This window comes from Rhinolophus ferrumequinum, chromosome 24 (assembly GCF_004115265.2).
Source record: "Rhinolophus ferrumequinum isolate MPI-CBG mRhiFer1 chromosome 24, mRhiFer1_v1.p, whole genome shotgun sequence".
NCBI lineage: Eukaryota > Metazoa > Chordata > Mammalia > Chiroptera > Rhinolophidae > Rhinolophus > Rhinolophus ferrumequinum.
The window spans coordinates 6,783,729-6,804,502 of NC_046307.1; the positions used below are offsets into that span (position 1 = coordinate 6,783,729).

The 20,774-nt window shown below is 32.9% G+C and overlaps 1 protein-coding gene across 1 annotated transcript in view; it reads left to right on the plus strand.

Annotated features, from left to right (window-relative positions):
- ADAMTS19 (ADAM metallopeptidase with thrombospondin type 1 motif 19) overlaps positions 1 to 20,774 on the plus strand; it is a 226,830-nt gene that overhangs the window by 104,343 nt on the left and 101,713 nt on the right. Inside the window, exon 8 of the mRNA XM_033096500.1 lies at positions 5,943 to 6,048. Within this exon, the coding sequence (XP_032952391.1) occupies positions 5,943 to 6,048 (106 nt within the window). The remainder of the gene's footprint in view (positions 1 to 5,942; positions 6,049 to 20,774) is intronic.

Sequence of the window (20,774 nt, forward strand, 5' to 3'; positions counted from 1 at the left end):
TAGTGAAAATTCTTTTGTTTTTACTGAACTGAAGTGGATTTCCCCAGTGTAGGGCCAATTTGTACCTTATATTTATGGATTAGTATTTGTGTATGAATCTTAGTTCCTTACTCACTAATACCTGTCCCTGAGATACTTTGAAACACACCCATTATTTAATAAGACTGATATCTTATCTGATACCCAGGTTGTGACATCAGTAGCTCATGATCTTATCATTCCAGATCTGAATTTTTAAAAATTAATTCTTATACTTGGGAATTCTTTTTCCTTCAAGCTTAACTATAGGTTAAAATTTATGTACATTGCATGTTATTTGGCATGTCTATATATTTTTCTCAAAAGGAGGCTCTGTTTACCATGATGCAGGAACACATAAACAACATTTTAGTGCCTATACAATATTCTGCCTTATCTGACTCTAGAGATTCACTATACGTTTATTAAACTAATATCTTTTCTTTTTGTTAAAAGTCACTTTTTCCTTAATGTTCATAAAAACTGTACTGTTAAGAATGCTATAGATTATGTGAACATTTAAGAGAATCTGGAAGCCTGTTTTAAAAACACATTTATAACTATACTGATATTAAACTCATAACTTGTATAATTGTACTTTTATATTATTGGATCATCATCTTGCCTTTTAATGGAACATAGACAGATAATTAGCAAACTAGTAAGGCAAATTATTGTTTTCAGTTTGAATGTAATCATGTAAATGGGTTTCATATTATCTGGGCACCATCATTAAATCATCCTACATATTTTTTTCTAATTAGTGGATAAAATACATTTTGATTTCTCAAAACTATATTTTTATTTAAGGCCCTGCATTGAATCACATTTTATATAAGTCTTTGTTTCAGGGAATTTCTCTATGTAATTTCTTTAACACACCCCTTATTGAGGATGTACTAAATACAGCGTTGATGCAGACATGTACTACATGGCTTGCACCTTTAAAGAACCCAAGCTATGAGTGACATCAGCTCTCGCAACCATCTCCTTACCCTTTTTCCTGCTTAATCCTTTGTTCAGGAGTCCCCACACCCTCCCAATTTCCACTCAGTGGAAACCTCTGGCTAACCTCTGCCCACTCAGTGATACTGCCAAACTGTTTCCTTCTCTAAAACCCTTTCCAGCTTTGATTTTTCCCTGTCTGTCTCTTCTTTTATTCTCACATAAGATCCTATGTACATCTTTATGTCTTAATGATCACATTTTAAAATGAGTATTTGTGGCTCACGCTTCTGAAGGCATGATCAGCATGTATTCATCTTTGGACCTTTGGTACTTATCACATATAACATTACTTGTCCCATTAGGCCCCCAAGTAATAGTGGCAATCATAGGTAAATAACACATATGGTACAATCACAGCATAAATAAGTGACCTAGGACTGTGCCAGGATTTTGTGTTAGGAGAACAAGTATTTTGAACTCAGGTAGTCTAGCCAGTGGTGAAAAACAACAGTTCTGGGGCTGAATCACTTACTTTTGTTAGGATACATCCATCTGAATACATTAAAACTCTGATTTGCCAATTAGTCCATTGTTGTAGCATGCATTTTAGGGGTCTCTGATCATCTTAATAAGGTATATCATATCATGTCCAACTGTACGATGTGTGTGTTGTTTTCAATGAGAGATTCTGTTGACTCCCAGTGCGTGCTTTGATTCATTTTTAGGTGAAAAATTATAGGTTATTTTGATTTCCTTTGTATTTCCAGAATTTTTATATTAAAAAGAGTGCTTTAAAAAGGGTCTGTACTACATCTATCTTTAAATAACAGCTGTATTAAATCCTTTTTCCTCCTAACCTCTACCCCTTATTATAATAAGAAACATGTGAGCTTTGGAAGGGAACCGAAAAGCATGGTCTTTTAAGCAGAATAATGCAAGTCATTTAAATTAGTCATGGTTACAATCATTCTCCATAACTTTCAAGTCAAAGAAAATCTTCTTGGTGTGCCAAATGAAAGAACAATGAAATTCAAATTTATCAAAGTCTTAGTCAAAGATTCAGACCTTACACTTAAATAAAAGAAGATTAGGAATAGAGGTTCATATTTGGTTGTCAAATTATACCCTGGTCTGTAAGAGATTCTATTAATTACTATTTAAATTTCATAGACATGATTATCATTTTTACAACTTTAATTTTCTCATTATAAACACTTACGTGAATTTGAAAAATGGGGAAAGAGGGAAAAAATTACCTACAATCTCTCCACGTAATACAATTGCTATTAGCTAGTTAACATATTTATGTAGTAGTTTTGTTCTGCTATGAAAATGTGGTTGTATAGATTTTTTTAATACTTAGTTGTAATCATATGTCTATGTCAATATGTACTCATCATTCTTGAATTATATTTTATAATATATATCTTATATATTAATTAATATTTATCACCATGATTTTTTACATGACTACACAATATTCACTGATTTCCCATAACCTTGTGAGAAATCGAGTGCTCCCAGAGAGGTCACTGTTCATTCTTTCCCTTCCCCTCTACCACGCGCTGGTGCCAGGCAGATACCAAAGTTGCATTCCTCTAGCTTCCCGCTGCTGCTTCTAAATCAAATCTCTCCTGCCTCATATAAAAACTCTTCACTTGAAGCTGAAGCTCTTGAGCTTTACAGTCTTATCCCTCATTGTCGCTGTGATTGATTTATCTCCTTGATTCTCACTCAGATGTCCTGTGAATATTGGCCACCTTTCCCACCTTCCTGAGTTCATTGTGATTACGTGCAGTTTAATGTTTGTATAATCAGCCCACCCGACACTACTTAATAATTCTTTGACCTCATTCTTGATGATTTCTACCTCTTCCCTTTTCTACTCTCGTGGCAATACCTAATCATGTCGTGAAACTTGACTTCTGAAATCTTAAACCCCTCAATCCCAACCTCTTACCACAATTTCCAATACTTTTTTGGGAAGTGTCTACTCTTTTTCTTCATTGGATGACTCCATTCTCCTGACCACTGTATTCTGTTCTCCAAATTATCAGGTTCCCTTTGACCCTACTTTTTCACTTATCTAGCATAGAGCCCTACAAGTTCTGTTCCTTCTTTTCACTCTCAGTTTGATTGACAACTTTTATACTCTTTGATTCTTCCTTTATAGCTGATCTACAAAACCTCAACCCAAATTAATTCAAATATTACTCTTCTCTGCTTCAGCCATTAGGTTGAATGTCACTCAACTGGGTGTATTAATGTTCCTCCAGGCGCATGCTCTCCATCCTCAGCTGAACCATGTATTTTCTGACCCATGTACATTAAATATTTCACTAGTACTTAATCAGCTGTCTTTCCCTTTTCTCTCTGCTTCTCTATTCTAAGCTTTCATTTCTTTTCCAAAAAATATTATCTAACTCCCATCCACCTTTGACCCATGCATCAGATTACATTGCCTTCTTTTTCACCTAGACGCACAAGAATATCAGAAAGTAATTCCTTAACTTAACAAGCTATAACTATGAAAGTCCTACAGCAAACATATTCTATTGTGAGACTGTAAACAATATAGAAATGTAGAAGAGAAAGAATAATATAGATGGGATAAGAACTGGAAACAAGTGACAAAACTATTTTATTGGGGGGTCGTATATTTGAAGGGGTATAGGAGAAGAAATGTAAAACTTATTAAAGTGAGTAAATTTGATATGTACTGGCCCATGGAGCAAAGGGATATATGAAATGGTGACAAGCCACATTAACTGAATTTTAAATCTTTATATGGTGATGGATTATTTTAGTTGTGCTGAAAGAAGTGGTGAAATAGATGGGTGTCCTAAGGGAAATTTCGTACCAAACACTGGTCATTGGCATGCTGAGCTCAATTTAGTATTAATTTAGTATTTTTGTGGGACATTTAATCCCAAATTATATCTTTAAAAAATGTTTAAGTGCTCAAGAGAATTTTAATACTCTATTAATAGGAGATACATTTCTTTCACCTTCCTTCCCTCCCTTCTTTCTGTCTTCTTCCTTTTTTCAATTATGACACAAGTTAAATTAACTCCCAAGTCTTCCTTTTCCATTTTTGATTGTATTAATAAGTACGTGACTTAGCGCTCTTAAAATTCATGTTACGTTTAAGAATTTTAACAGTTTTTATTTCATTTGTTGTTTAATGGAACTAGATAAAGAGTATTTTCTCTTTCTCCTCTTCTGTCTTCCCCAGCCCCTCTCTGTTTATCACTACCTCAGTTTTTCCTTCCTATTTTATTTTGATTTAACCCTGAAGTAAGTTCAATTGCCTTAATAAGCCAAAGTAGGGCTTATTGTGTCTATTCATCCATTATCCGTCCATCCACCTATCCATTCATAAAGAAGTCATTTCATCTTTTTGTAGATTTCATCTATTTGTAGATTTAAGTTCTATAAAATCTTTATTTCTAAATATATAGCGAAAATAACGTCTATATGTATATTTCCCCTCTTAGCTGTTTTTTCCTATAATTATATTTTTAAAATAATAGGTTTATACTACATTTTGCTTAAAGAATATAGCTCATTTCACTGGTAGGCCAGTGAATACCAGGCATTGCCATTCTGCATGAAGGTTTGAATGTGTAGTTGAGGAATTCAGATATACTTTCAGCTAATTTCCATTTTCAACCTTCCTGCGAGGCCTCTCCTTAAACCTTGTATGCTTTTGTCTTCAACCTCCCTGGGGGTTCTGCCACACTCATAAAATCCTTCTCTCCTGTCACTTTGGCTGTGGCTGCACTGAATTAATTAATATCCTTCCTCAATCTTCTATGTTTCCCAAACATTGGCAAAGTGAGTTATTCTTTTATTTAAACTTAATGATTCCCTACCATTTCTTTTTTAAGTTTCTGGAGACAGGAGAAAACTCAAAGGCAGTCAGGTAACCAGCAACTCTGCACTAAATTGTTATCAGAAGCAAAATAAATGTTGGCTGGTAAATGGATTCAAAGTTGAGTTCAAACCCCCATTCTATCATATTTAGTAGTCATGTGATTTTTGGCAAATCATTTTGCCCATCAAGACCTTAATATTTTAATAAAATAAGATTAAATTTATTTTATAAGGATATGAGGATTAGAGAATATACAATGAATTCAATAAATACTAGATATTACTTTAATGACTTCTGTTATTAGAAATGCATTAAAACCCTTGGAAGATTCCAATCCCTTTTGTTAAATGATATCTATTCAGGGATTTATCTTAATTGGTAAATAGTACATAAGTCTTTAATTAAACAGTATCAATGATTTCAGATATTATCATCTTTACTGATAATTTAAACCAAAAGATCAAATATCTTGCTGTAAGTTTTATCTTAAATAATATTTCAGTATCATATGCTCTGCAGTCAGGCCATGTTATTAGCCTACAAATTTTCAGAGGCAACATTTTCAATTTTTCAAGTATCACAGTTTTTATGTCCTATTAGTTAAAATAGTGTTCCACAAAATTAAACTTCAAAATTTTATTAACTGAAAATAGAAATCTATGTTCAAGAATGTTCTATATGTACTTTATTTTATTTTAAGGTTTTTCTTTGAAACTAGGTTCTTCATGAGAATTGAAAAATATCTTAACATAATCATTGTTTTTAAAATTTACATTTCTAAGTTGTAACTGTTCATTTATCTTCAATGACAATGAAAAGTAGTATTTATAAAGTGCATTCTTACAGTTTGCCCTTTGAGAATTGGATAACTGATAAAATAATTTCAGCTAACATATAAAATTGAAGAGAATACTAACGCTTTATTGAGTGACTTATCCATGTGCATCTTCCCCTAAAATTCCATTTACAAGGGCTAGATACCAAATTTAACATTGACATATTTTTTATTTCTTAACTTTTTGTTTGTTCTATTAATACCTAGCATAAATATTTACATTTTAATTCTGACACATCACAATTAGTGTTTGTATTTTTCTAGGTATCGCTTACTTGAGTGGAATGTGTAGTGAAAAGAGAAAATGTATTATTGCTGAAGACAATGGCCTGAATCTGGCATTTACAATTGCTCATGAAATGGGTCACAAGTAAGTAACAATTCTGGCTATTCTGGCATATTAGCATATAACATTATAATTTGAGTTGTTGAATTACTTGCTTATTTTTTCTTTTTTTCTTTGAGCTCAAGTTTTTGAAAACTTAGGGGAACAAAAAGAGGTGGAGAAGATCATCTAAATTTAAAGAGTGTCTTCTGAATGTTGTAACCATTCCTGACAGTTTGAATAACATTTTATTACATTATTAAAATCCTTATCAGGACAATCATTGCATGGCACATGATTGATTTCACTACACATTTTCAAGTGATAAAAATATTGAAATAATTGTGACACTGCAAAGCTATGTATTATTTAAGCATCCAAGGAAAATACTTCATGCAAGTGAAAATACTTGCAGCCTGTAACAGTACGATGCTTGTCACTACCCAACACAGAGTGAAGCAATTCATCTGCATGGTTTAGGAGTAATGAAATTGGAAGAGAAGTAAACTGGACACACAATTTATATGTAATGTACATTAACTATATCTCAGGCACAACCTAAGCACTTTACATAGATTAGTTCATTTAAAACTTACAAAAAGCAAGGATCTCATTTTACAGATAATATTAATAGTAGCATCAATAATTAGTAATAGTAACACTTATATAGCACCTACTATGTGCCAGGCACATTTCTACATGCTTTATATATCCTTACATTTTTGTGTGGTAGTGCTGTTAGAGTACTCATCTTACATGGGAGAAAACTGGAGTATAGAGAAGTTAATTTACCAACCCCACCACCATAGTTATAAAAATACTAAGTGTTGGAAGAAGGATATGAACTCAAGTCATTTAACTAGGTCATACTATTTTGAATTTCTTCATTAAGCTTTCTGCTACCTTTGGGCCTTAGATACCTCATCAATAAAATGGGGATAATACATGTGTTATTAGGTTGGTTCTGGATTCCAATTACATAAGAACTATGCACATATTTACAGGCAGTATATTCTCGTAGAAATACTGTGGGGTAGGGAATCAGACTTAATGTTGACTGGTTTCCCTACATGGTAGCAGTATCAGCCATACAGATGAGAAGTATTTTAATTGGACTCAGATTTAGTAAGGTTTTTCTCAGGGAGGTGATCTTTCTGGAAGCTTCTTTGGTCAAAGACATATTTAGTTTGGCTGGCAGTGTTTTAAAACTTGAATCAGCTGCCAACATTAAAAAGTATAAATGTGACATAAAAATCAAATTTCCAGACCTGGCAACACTAGAATCACAGTCCCATACGGCAGTAATTCCTGGGAGCTGAGTAGCATCTATACCCTGGAGACTGGGCCCGTCTTTCCCAGCCCATCACAGGCTATAACATTCTAGTATCATACACCCAGCTCACTTCATTTTCATTATATGCCTGGACTTTGTAGACTATTGAGTAAAGTTAAGTTGGCAGTGAAATTTGATTGGTGTCAGAAAGCTTAGAAGATAATTTATACAGGACATAGCAGTGTTTGATTAAAAAAAAATCCTTTTTATTCAAGTAGACTGAAGTACAGGAAAATGATCAAGTCATAATTATGCAGCTCAATGAGTTATCAAAAATTGAATATCTCCATGTGCCCATAACCTAGTCCGAGATATAGGACATTATCAACAGTGATTGATTTTTGAGGTCACTTTTTATATGTGTGGCTAGACTTTCATTTTCTCCCGTGCAGGCTTTGAGTCTTCAGTCGAGTGCTCTAGAATACAAGTTTGTTATTCAAAAAAGAAACCAATAAAATAAATAAATAAATGAATAAATACACATTAAAGTCATCATCCTTTAGGGAAAGTATGAAGTGCAATAACCTCATTTAGTATTGCCCTGCAGAAATGATGGGATTTAGAATCTTAATTCTGATACAATTTTTTAGATAATTTTAGTTTAATCATACTAGGAAAAACCACATGCATAATTTGAATGAAAAATGTTGAGAATAATGTCTAAAGGGAAGAAAAAGTTACTACTGTAAAATTTTAAGACAATAAATGCAAATCAATCCTAAACATAATTCTTATAAATTAAATGTTTTGAATTATAATTTTCACTCTTTAGCTATGTATTAATAGCTTGATATATAAGCAATCTGAGTACATTTTAATGAAACGGATGTTAAATAATTTTGTTAAATACCCTAAATAGTAGAGAGTTCATTTAGAAAAGTTCATTTACTTTTAAAAAGCAGATAAGTAAAATTACTTTCTTCAATTTTGTTGTATTCTAAAATGTAAGAAAAGCACTAATTCAGAGAAGCAACCACAATACATGTTACTTTATGAACATGTAAAAGCTTGGTCAAGAACCTACAACTACTTAAACGAAAAACTAACTGATATGATTTAAAGAAAGGCCACTTCAGCTTTATGTAGTAGAAACATTGGTTTATGATCAGGAACTCAGGTTGGAATGGTGAAAATGGTAGTAAAGTATCCTTTTATTTGACTTTTATAGAGCTGTACCCAAAATCAATAGAGATGTGCTAAAGGTATGTGAAATGTTTGATGAATTAAGACCAGTAGGACGTGCAATATATGTTGAACTACTTAGTTGCTAAAAGTTACTAATAAGCAATATTTGTCTTGAAAGTAGAGACTAGTGTTTTCCTGATGCTAGAGAGTGGGAGACACCAGCAGGGAGAATAACGGTGTCTTTATAAAGAACAAGCAGACAGGAGGGAGTTCATCTGTTAAATTAGATCATCATCATCCAGTGTAAGACATAAAGCACAACGAAAGAAAAATGTAGGAAGAGGAAATTTTAAAAATGTGTATCTATATATAGCCTCTTAAATAGGGAAAGTTTTCATAGTTATCAGATAATTACATCTGTGGATCCTGTGTACGTACACACACACACACACATACACACACACACACACACACATCAATAGAGCTCTTTTAATTATAGGTATAATTAAGAGTCAGCTACTTAAGTAAAACTATTAAATTCTTATTGTTTTTTTTCTTTTTGGATTTCTTTCTCTTCTTTTTTCTTTTTTTGGTTATAACTTCTTCCCATATAGGTCCTAATATAGGCAGAAAATGGATCATATAATTCTGCAACCCACAATTTTAGAGTGGCAGAATGATCCCATTTAGATTTGTCAATCCAAGAATGCCTTTGTAATCACAGATAAGATGTTTTTAAACTGATTTGGGGTGAGTATACTTATGTTTGTTGCCTTGAATTTGATTTCTAGAAAATCCCAGAGCAACACCACATATAGCTGGAAAAATCTGTATGGACCACTTGACTCTTGGGGTGAGAATTTAAGTAACTGAAGAGAAGAAAAAAATTCCGTCTTTGACTATTACAAAGGAATCTTAAATAATGTCAGCAGAAATATATTGAATTTTTCCTTTGGGAAATTGCTAATTTAAAAAAATCTTATATATGATTATATACAAAGTGTGGGTTAGAATTCATAGTAAGAAAGGTGCAATAAATGATTTATACCAATGTTTTATGTTTCCCTTTCAAAATTATTTTTCCTTTTAAACAATAGGTCAGGGGAGTGATTATTTTTCTTATAACCAAAATATTTCAAGAATGGAATTTTTATTGGTATTGTTTTTATAATTATGAAATATGAGTGAGATCTTTATTAATTTACTGTGACAAAGGCTGAAAGTTTATTTTTATAAATAAAAGTATTTTAGGTAACTGTGCATGTATTTGACAGGATTTGTTCAGTGCATATGTATATACATATTTACTACATTTTATATATTTTAGATGATCTTTATGAACAACAACTTGTTTGATTTCAAGCCATAATTTATTATTAATATATTATCTGTGGTTGGGGGCCAGATTCAGTGATTTGCTAAAGGACTCACAAAGCTCAGCAAAGCTGTTTTACTCACAGTGATAGTTTATTCCAATGAAAGGATATAGATTAAAATCAGCAAAGGAAAAAGGCACACAAGGCAGGGTCCAGGAGACACCTGACACAAGCCTTCCTTTGTCCTCTCCCATTGGAGTTGTGCAGACAGTGCTTAATTTTCCTAGCAATAATGTATGAAAAATACACAGCTTATTGCCAACCAGAAAAGCTAACCTGAGTCCTGGTGTCCAGGGTTTTTACTGGAGTTCGGTCATGTGGCTATCGCTGACCACCCACAAGACAGACCTTCAGTCTCCATCCCCTTCAAAGGTCAAGCTGGTCCAAGTCCCCTCACCACCAATCACATTGTTTGTATCAACTGTCTGGCATGTCCCAGGGTCCCCAGGTAAACAGAGATATTCTTATCAGGCAGGATATTTCAGAGGCTTAGAAGTTGCCTCTTAGGAGCTGGACGAGGACCAGACCTTTCTTTGGAACAGTGCAGGTTTTGGACCACCCAAACTTGCAGAGTTAACTCTTTACTGCCCAATTACACAATATTTTTAAAGTCTTAAAAAATACTTTTATTAGGTTGCTAAAGGCTACCTAGCAAAAATAATGCCTTCTTTTAACAGCAGGCATTGCACTAAATACTGTGTATTCATATCTAATCCAATCTCACAAAAATCTTGAACTGAGCATTTTTTTGCAGAGGAGGAACTGAAGCTAAGAGAGATTAATTTTTCAGGGGTTCTTTTGCTATTAAGAGCACACTTTTCGTATCAAATATATACTGTTAAGATTTTCTTTTAGTTAACTTAATCTTGTTTTTTAATGTTTTTGATCTACAGATAGTGTTTAGTTGTCAAATCTCATATTGTCTTTTATTATTTATAGTTTTTTTGCAATTAGAAGTGCTTCCTCATTCTAAAATTAGGTAAACATATTTTTGTCTAGTTGTTTTACATTTTCTTCTCTCTCTCTCTCTCTCTCTCTCTCTCTCTCTCTCTCTCTCTCTCTCTCTCTCTCTCTCGTTTTCTTTCTCTCTTTATCTCTAGCCATTTAACACCAGAAGTCCATCTAGAACCTACTTTAGTGTATGTAAAAAAGTTCTCTCCATTAAATTTGATTTTCTCATTAACTGCTCAGTAAATGATCTTACTTTTCAAAATGTGGTTTGTGATAAGGAGCAATGCCAGAATATATATAGTACATTTCTTGCTTCATTGAAAAAGTCTTGAAATGAAAAAAAAAAGTTAGCTGAACTAAACTGTGTGCTTAGTGATGTACCTGACTTACCTTCTATGCCAGCTACTTATCTAGATACAAATCTGTAAAAAGGAATTTGCCTAATGGAGCCCGGGGCACAGACCACACGCTGAGTAGCCCTGCCCCGTAACACTTATTAATGCTGAGTCAGTATTGCATAGGAAGTCACATGTGAGCTGCTAGCCAGCATTCTTTTTATTTTAGCCTGAAAGGTGGTCTGTGCATGGATCATATAGCTCTGTCCTTATATATTTATGAAGTACTTTTAGACATAAGTCCTGGATGAAATCCATTGCAAATATTAAAAGTTGTTCTTTTATACAGGTACTTTGTGGTGTTTTAGACTGTTATATAAATATAAAAGTATATTCACACCATACACACCACATATGGTATATCTACGGTATATATTTATACTTTTTGTTTTATATATGTTATATATTATACATCTCACATCCTTTTTTCTTTAGGACCACAAATAAATTCAGTCATCTGTGAATTCCAACCAAAAGTAAAATAACCCCTTTAATATTGCAGAAGATTTTGCTAAAATTTAACATCAGGTCTTGGATATTATGAAATATGTAAAATATCAGGGAAATAGTAATTTTAAAAGTAATTGTTAATAACATAATCCTGTGAGTATTCTTCTGACCTTTCTAAATCTGGAGATGTGTTGGACAGCAAAACTTTCCTGGCTTAGCATTGAGGCCAAAGACTTATGCTCCTACATGAAAAAGGAAGGCAAGAATATTAGCTTTATTTTAGAAATGATGATTGCCAAAGCTCATAGAGCTAATAACCTGAGTGAATGTTCAAATTCAAGTCTATCCAAATCTAAAATGCATATTATTAATTACTTCAGGAATACCGAAGGGTACTTCTAGTTAACTTAACTTTACTCAGTATACTACTGGGCTGGTCTGTATTATCTGCCCCACCTATTTCTTTCACTATACTTCAGACTATGCTTCCTTTCTTTCTCAGCACTAGAGTTTTTACAATGTTTCTAGTGTACCATGGTTCCTCACACTTTAGGATATTGTCGCATGCCACTCCCTCTGTCTAGAATACTCTTACTTTCCAGCTTTGAGTAATTGTCTCCTGCTGCTCATAATTCATATAGCATATCTACCATTTCTTGCAGTATGTGTTCTGTGTAGGGCAGTCACTATATTATATACGTAAGAGCATCATTGCTTTATAAATGTACATTATTTATCTATTAGATACATAATTCATAGTCTGTAAGCACTAAGAGGGAGTGAACCATGCCTATATTTGATTATCATGGGATTTCGAATGCATTTCACAGTGGTTGGTTCATATTAGACAGTCAATAAATAGGGATTAAATAAATGAATGCTTTAATATAGTAATTAGTAGAATATTCTTATGCATAGAACATCCATGGAAATTTATTAGAGAAATACATACATTCCAAAACTTACAAGCATGCTTTTGAAAAACACATAGGTCAAAGAAAGAATCATTAGGGAAACTAGACTATTCTCAGGTTTAAACAATAACAAATATACTATTTAGCAACTTTGTAGCATTCAGATAGAGCAGCAGATAGAGGAAAATAAGTAGTTTTCAGTAAACATAAAAATTGAATGAGGAAATAAATAATCTAAGTCTTAAAATTAAGAAGTTAGAAAACTAAAAATAAAGGTAAAGAAATTAGAAAGTAGAAATCATAAAGACTAGGAAATAATAAAAGAGAAAAATGCAATAATAATAATTAGATCTACTAAGTGCAAATAAAGTAGACCAATTTGATTGATCAAGAGGAAAAAAGGGCACAATTCAACAGTATTAGAAATGAGAAAAGGAGGCATAAAAGGAGGCATAAAAGATACCAAAGATATTAAAGATACTGATACACTGAATATTTTAGTGGCAAAAAAAATTAAAAACAGATGAAATAGAAAAATTTGAAGAAAATATAAGAAGAACATAAAGCTCTATAACCATTTAAAGAAATTGAATCAGCACTTTAAGACCTTCCCCCCAAAAATACCAGGTTCAGGTATAGGAATAGATTCAAACAATAAATAATACTAATATTAATCTAATTTTTCTAGAAAATGAAGGAACATTCTCCAACTCATTTGAGTCTAGTATTATTGTAATATACAAATCTAAAAAGGGCAAATATGAGGGTGAAAATTACAGTCATAATCTGAGAATGTTGCAAAAGTGACAAGGAAACATTTTCTTTCTTTTATTTTTTTAAATTGAGGAATATTGGGGAATAGTGTGTTTCTCCAGGGCCCATCAGCTCCAAGTCAAGTCACTGTCCTTCAATCTAGTTGTGGAGGGCACAGCTCAGCTCCAAGTCTAGTCCAAATGAGCCATCCAGCCGCCCCTCTGGGGGCTCAGCGAGCTGGAGGGCACAGCTCACTGGCCCATGTGGGAATTGAACCAGCAACCATGTCGTTCAGAGTCCATGCTCTAACCAACTGAGCTGTCCAGCTGCCCAGGAAACATTTTCAAAATAAAGCAGTCATGTATAAACAAAGGTAATATACAAGGGAATAGAGTTGACTTTCTATCAGGATAGCAAAGGTCACTTATCATTTAAAAATCTTAATCCCCACATTAACAAATTAAAGATAAAAACTACACTCTCTCAGTAGAAACAGAAAAAAATCCAATAAAATAAAATTTACTCACATATATTACCAAAACCAATAGGAAACGTTATTCTTAGTGGTGAAATACTAGAAACATCCTCTACAAAATTAAGAAAACAACAAGGATCTCAGTACACCTGCTTCTATATGTGTGATGGGAATACAAACAAGTGCAGCATGTTGGAAAAATAAATAAAAGGTATAGGGATGAGAATAGAAGACACAAAGCTATTTTAATTTGCAAATATGATTGCCTATATAAAAACACGAAAGAATGTACAAGTATGGAATTAATTGATGAGTTTAGTAAGATTATTGGATATATGACAGATATACAAAAATCAAATGTCAACACAGAAATAAATAATATTTTTAAAAGGATACTATTTACTATCACAATAGAAAACACAAAGTACTTAGGAATAAATCCAATGAAATAGGGAAAGTATATACTCTTTAAAATTCATTAAATTAAACCTTTACCAACGAAAATATGCCATGTTTGTAAATAAATACAGTAACTTACAGCTGTCAATTCTGCTGTAAATGATTTAGAGGGAGGTTCATGAAAATTCTAATAAATGTACCATCACAGCTTTTCTTATGGAAATTGGCAAAGCATTTCCAAAATTTGTGTATAAATCCAAATTGCCAAAATCGTCTTGGAGAAGGAATAGATGAAGGTCGAGGCAAAGGTAGAGGAAGATGAGGAAGAGAATGATGTGGGAATCTTGCTCTAACAGAAATCAAGACCTATTATGAAACTATAGGAGCTAAGACATTTTGATATTTATGCAGATATGGTCAGATTAAAAGAATAAAATACAGTCATAAACAGGTCCATGCGTATATGAAAACCTGATATCTGACCATGGATTGTAAATCAGTAGAGAAGAAAGTTGACTATTCAGAAAAATGTGATGGTTTTCTGCATGTATATAAATGAAATTAAATACCTTCATATGATTTGTAAAAATCAATTCCGGGTAAAATAAAGACTGATAGATCACTGATAAGACTTTTAAGAGAAAATATGTGCATAACTTTAAAACTTAAGGCTTGAAATGATTTCTGAAAAGCACACTTTTTGTGGGCCTTCTTTTTGAAGGCAGAGGCATGAGGTATGATGGAAAAGTCTGACAGCGATCTTAGAATTGGTCTTTTTCACATTTCTTATTTGTGTGATGTTCCCTGTGATACTTAAGTTATATTAGCCTGTGCAATACACATACAGATACACACATATGTATATATATAATGTATAAACACATAGCATTTTTTATGAAAATATTTCATAATTGTAAAATAAAAATAAAACTAGAAAGGAATGGCAAAATGAGCATTATATGTGTAATTGGAAAACTCAAGACAATCTAAAAAAAACCTTTTATAACAATAAAAGAATTTTTATTGGCCTGTTGTAAAACTATTTAAAAATTTTGCTTCCCAATGCATAAACAACAGCCACTTGCAAACTATTAAGAAAGAAAAAAAAATCAGTGTATATTGAAGATACCAAAAAAATAAAGTAAAAATTTAAAAGATAAAGTACCTAGGAATATACTTACAAAGGAATGTATAAGATTTATAAAAGGAAAAATTTATAACCACACAGAGAGTCATAAAAGTGGTTTAAATAAATGGAAAGACATTTCCTGGTTTGGAATAGGAACAGACGATATTATAAAATGACAATTATCTATATATAAATGTAATGCGATCTGCCCAAAAATACCAATATAATTTTTTTTTCATTTCTTTTTTTTATTGGACATACTGATTATATAGTCCATATGGAAAAATCAACATAAGAAATTTCTTGTTAAAAAAGTGGTGGAGAGAAGAGAGTGAATGCTATCAGATATTAATACATTTCATAGTAGATAAAGCAGTTTGTGTTGGGGCTTGACTAGGCAGACAAGTCAGTGGAAGAGAGAATAAAAAGAATTCCATTATAAGCAGGAAGTGATATGGAAACGTAGCATACACTACTAAAAGCTGCACTATAATCAGTGGGAGAAAATGAATCATTCAGTAATGAAAGTAGTCAGAACCGGATTCTGTACCTTAGACATTACATCAGAACACACCAAAATGATTCTGTACTTTGAGATATTTCGTTTTGTTTTGTTGGCTTTTTTCGTCTTTTAATAGGGGATGTCAATGATTCTACATATGCAATTCTACAAATATTTAGGGAGAATTCACATAAAAGTAACTACTTGAAATTAAATACCAACTCAAAGAAAAACATACAACTATCAGATGTACCACAATCAGTGAAAGTATTTGCAACATATATGGCAAAGTAATATTTTCCTTAATATAAAAAGAGCTCTTACAAATCAATACACAAAATGAACAAAGCCCCACTTGAAAAATGGCAAAGGATGTAACCACACAGCTCATAGAGATATATTCATGGCTTATAGAAAATAATTTCAGCATCATTCATAGAATGCGTATTCAGACCATAAAGCAATTCTACTTTTACCCATCAGATGACATAAATCTATACAGATGAATCTGTGTTTACTCTCCCTATAAGGTCCATTTGTTTCCCTTGGCAAGAAAACTTCTGCTCTCTTCCTTCATTTTCTCTTTCTCTTCTTTAGATCATTTCTTCAGTGAAGTAGTCCACAAGTAGGTTAAATCCCTTAATATATGCTCTTATAGAGTCTATGTAGTTTTCACTTCTAATGTTTTTCACAGTTGCTGGTTTACGTTATTTGTATGATTATTTGGTGCTTAATTCGATTGTGCTTCCTGAGTACTGTGTGTTGTTTGTGTGTGTGTTTGTGTGTGTGTTATTGTTTGACAGTGTATCTCTAACACCTTTCGTACGTGCTCAGTAAATAGCTGTTAAATGATGTTTTGATAACAGTGTGAAGTAAATGAAAAGTGTTGGAATGTGTGGAAAAACATATTCTTAATATATTTTTGAGTGGAGTATAAAGTGGTGCACTATTTTTGGAGACCATATGGCACTATTTATCTAAATTTAAATAGAGGATTGCTTGTGAATACAGTTTCAGCTCATTTTGCCAGCTTGAGTAGAGAACATTTTAAATTATAATTTAATTTGTATTTATGTTTCTTTGTTTACTAAAATGGTTGAACATCTCACCTTTTTCTGGCTTCCTATATTTAGCTCCATTACATAAAAATATGTAGCCAATAAAAATAATCATAAGGACTTAAAAATGGTCACTGTTTTACATTAATAAGATAGTACTTATTTTTTGACCATTTAGTACCTGATGGTTTAGCACTGCCCTTTTCTAATTATAAGAAGTGCCCCTTTAAGATATGTTATATTCTTGAAATAATTCTACGGACATAAAATTGTGCACAAAATTGTTTGTCTTGATATCAGTATATGAAATCAGTATATGTAATTGGACGTTAGCACATTTATGAGAATTCATACTTTTAATAGTGTCAAGAAAATGAAAAAGCTCTACCAGAGTTCTATATTTTTACAAGTTAAAACAAACTGCATTAAACATATGCAACGTATTCACTGATTCAGAATCTCATATGGTAATTAGATTGCTTACTTCATAAAGATGTGGAGTGGATATAATTATGTAAGTTAGGGAAACTTAGTTATAAATCATATCATTATAAAAACAGAACTTTTTTTACCTTTTTAGATGTAATTAATTTCATTGTAAATTTATACAATTTGTCTACAACATCAGAATCTCTGAGAATCTGTTTTTTAAGATGCCCCTCCGTGTGGTTCCTGCACACATTGAAGTGAGAGAACCTTTATTTTTTTTAATTAAAACTGTTTTTCAATTATAGCAAATGCTTATGTGTTTTTGGCTTTTGTTTTGCCTTTTGAATCGGGGGGAAAGACTAATATATATCACTAAACTTGGGCATGGAGACATGGTGTTTCCACTAAGTTGGCAATTCAGAAGTTTCTTCAGAACAGAGAGGCTAATGAGGCAATAAATAAATATACAAAGTTAGCTCCTTGAAGGCAATACAGATTTGGGACACCTGTTAAAGTTTTAAGTATTGCCAGAGTACCAAGAATACAGATGCCTGCCTGTGACTAGTGAGCCTTTGAAGTCCATGACATTTGCTTACATAATTCTGCTGGAAATCGTATCTGGACAGAACCAAGGGTAGGGCCAGGTTAGAAACCCTCTTCTTGGGACATTTGCATTTCTGTTATTGCCATCAATATTGTTATCAGTTCTTTAGCGGAGCCATTGGAAATGTCTTTATCTCTTTCTCCCCTTAGTTCTCCACAAATTCTACTCATTCTTCATCTGAAATAGCTATCTCATCTGTCCGTTCTCTGTTGCTACTCCTTCTGGCTTGGACTACTGCAGTATCTACCTGAGCGGTCTTCTTGCCTTAGCGTGTTGTCTTTCTAATCTATCTCACACGTTAGATTCAACTTCCTGAATCACGGTCCTGATCTTCAGTTTAGGAATTTTTATTGCCCTTCACCACCTAATGAATTCCAAATTCCTCAGCCTTAGATTCGTGAGTTTTATCGAGTGGTCCCAATCTACCTTTCTAACTTTATAATCCATGTCTCTATTTCATGAATGCAAACAGGCCATACTTTTCAAACTTCATGTCTTTATTAATGCTTTTTTCTTATCCCAACTCCCAGCTATACCTTTTCCACTTTTACTTATCCATTAATGACCAAGACAAATGCTGTCACTGGGGAAATTAGACCTGAAATTTGGCTAGAAATGTATTTCCTTTTATAACTCCCTTGCACTGTTCATTGTAAATATTACCTGTCACTTAATTTCTAATATGTACTGATTTATACTGATATTTACTTACACACACACTCTAATGGACAACAATCTCTATGAAAATAGGATTACCTTCTAATACATTTTTTCTCCCGATATTGAGTACATTGTACATTATAGGCATTTAAACATTGGTCTTATGAATGAATAAGCATTTGTTGTACAAATACTCATCTCTTGAGATCCGGAGTAGAAGGTAATTGAGTTTCACAAGTAGAGAAGAGGAATTCTTTTAGGTTAAAGAATGCAATTGTCTTCACTGAGTAAAAGGAAATACTGTTTTATGACTATACGAATATAAATATGGCAAAATATATTCCTGTTTTGATACATGATATTTTGAATTCCTATGTAAAATAAACTATGTGGAAACACAGTAGGTAAATTATGTATCAGTTATGATGAGTCTACCTTGAAGTCTGGTTCCAGGCCTATCCAATTATTTCATGCAAGTCCTGAAGTCATGGACTTGGAAGAGCCAAATCCAGCAGTTTCAGCAATTGAACTATTTAATCTAAAATTCTGCTAATTCAATGAGAAGCTAGCATATACCCCAGGAGGCACCCTGTCAAACATAGATTTGGCTAGTAGCTCTCATCTTGCCGGAAGAGTCCTTTTTAGACGGGAATAAAGTTTTTGCCTTTAATTCTGCATTAATGTGCAAAGTATATCGACTACAAGAGAAGATATATTCTAAGGGGAGAGTAGACACACAGTAAGAAGTAAATAAATGAAAATAAAGGCAATACATCATCAGCTAGTACTTTTATTTAGGATGGGAAATATATGAGCTGATAACAGATTGCAATTAATAGACAAAAAATAAGGATACTCTTACCTCTAGAAATCCACTGTTCCTTAAAATGTTCAAAATTAACTATTCTGTTATTAATCCTCCTTGGCCCACTTAAATTGGTAATAGCTGCCTGTAGATTTTCTGGCCCCACATTGTACTTTTTAGAATTCCCTGTAGTAAAAGTCACAAGTGTCTTCCTCTAACACACACCCCTTGGTTAAGGTTGGAAACTACAGAGTGGGCAGAGGAGAGAAAAAGCACATGAGAGAAACGCAGACTTGGACCTGAGTTTTTGTCCTGCCAGCCACTCACTGACTGACATTTAGGCAAGTCAAACTGAACTGATTTTCTTTATCTCTAAAATTTGGATAGCTTTTCCTTTTATAGTTCCTTATTAGATTGGTGTTGCCCTAATTGCATGACACAATGGTTGACACATAATACAGAGTGAATTATTAATACTAATAATGCATATTATAATGTTTATGAATACTTTGATTTATACAGGAAATTTTCAGCCCCCGATGGGCATATATCTCTCAATTCATTCAAGGAGTGATTTCACATCCTTCCGAATTCTTATTGGATTGGCAGGAAGTGTGCTTATTATGGAGAGTCTTGCAGACCACTAACAGAGCTTTTGTATTTGATACTTTATTTAGATGATACCAGTTAGGGTAATAAGGAGTTTGTCCAAGTTAATAACGATAGTGGACTTCAGCCAGTGTAGATGTGGCAGCATTCCCACACCAGATTCTAGCCAAATGCAGGTTTGGATGTCATAGTCAGTAGGTAGAAGAGGGGCATAAAACCACTCAGCTAATGAGTGGCCTTACAAGAACTAGCCTTCTCTTTGCATTTCTCTAACATATCTTGGCATACGTATGTTCTAGAGTAAGGCAAGCAAACTTACTTGAGCAGAGTACCTACAGACTTTTCAGGCTACAGTTTCTCTAAGTCAGTAAGAGTCCACATGAGTTTCAACGTTCCCTCAGATTTACAGAGAATATTTTAATTGCTTCTATGGTTCTATATCAGTTGATAAACCTGTTGACATGTATTTAATATGGTATTGAACTAAATAGTTGAAGGAATTAAAAAGAAAAATGTGACAACTTTTGTTCTCTGGACACTTAAATTCTAGGTGATAATAGTTTATATATATTACTAAAACTTCACCAGAAACAAAAGGTAGTCCTGATATGTTTTACATGCCATATATCCAGCACAGAAGTTAAGGATCATGAGAAATATATGCTAGAATTTACTGAAGAATCCTTTATACAGGAAGAAGGCTTTACAATTTGAGTTGTATTTGTAAATGCAGATGAGCTGGGGAAAGGATTCTGGTAGGACAGGAGTATACGAAAAGGTAGGCTGGAATGAATGTTCTAGTGA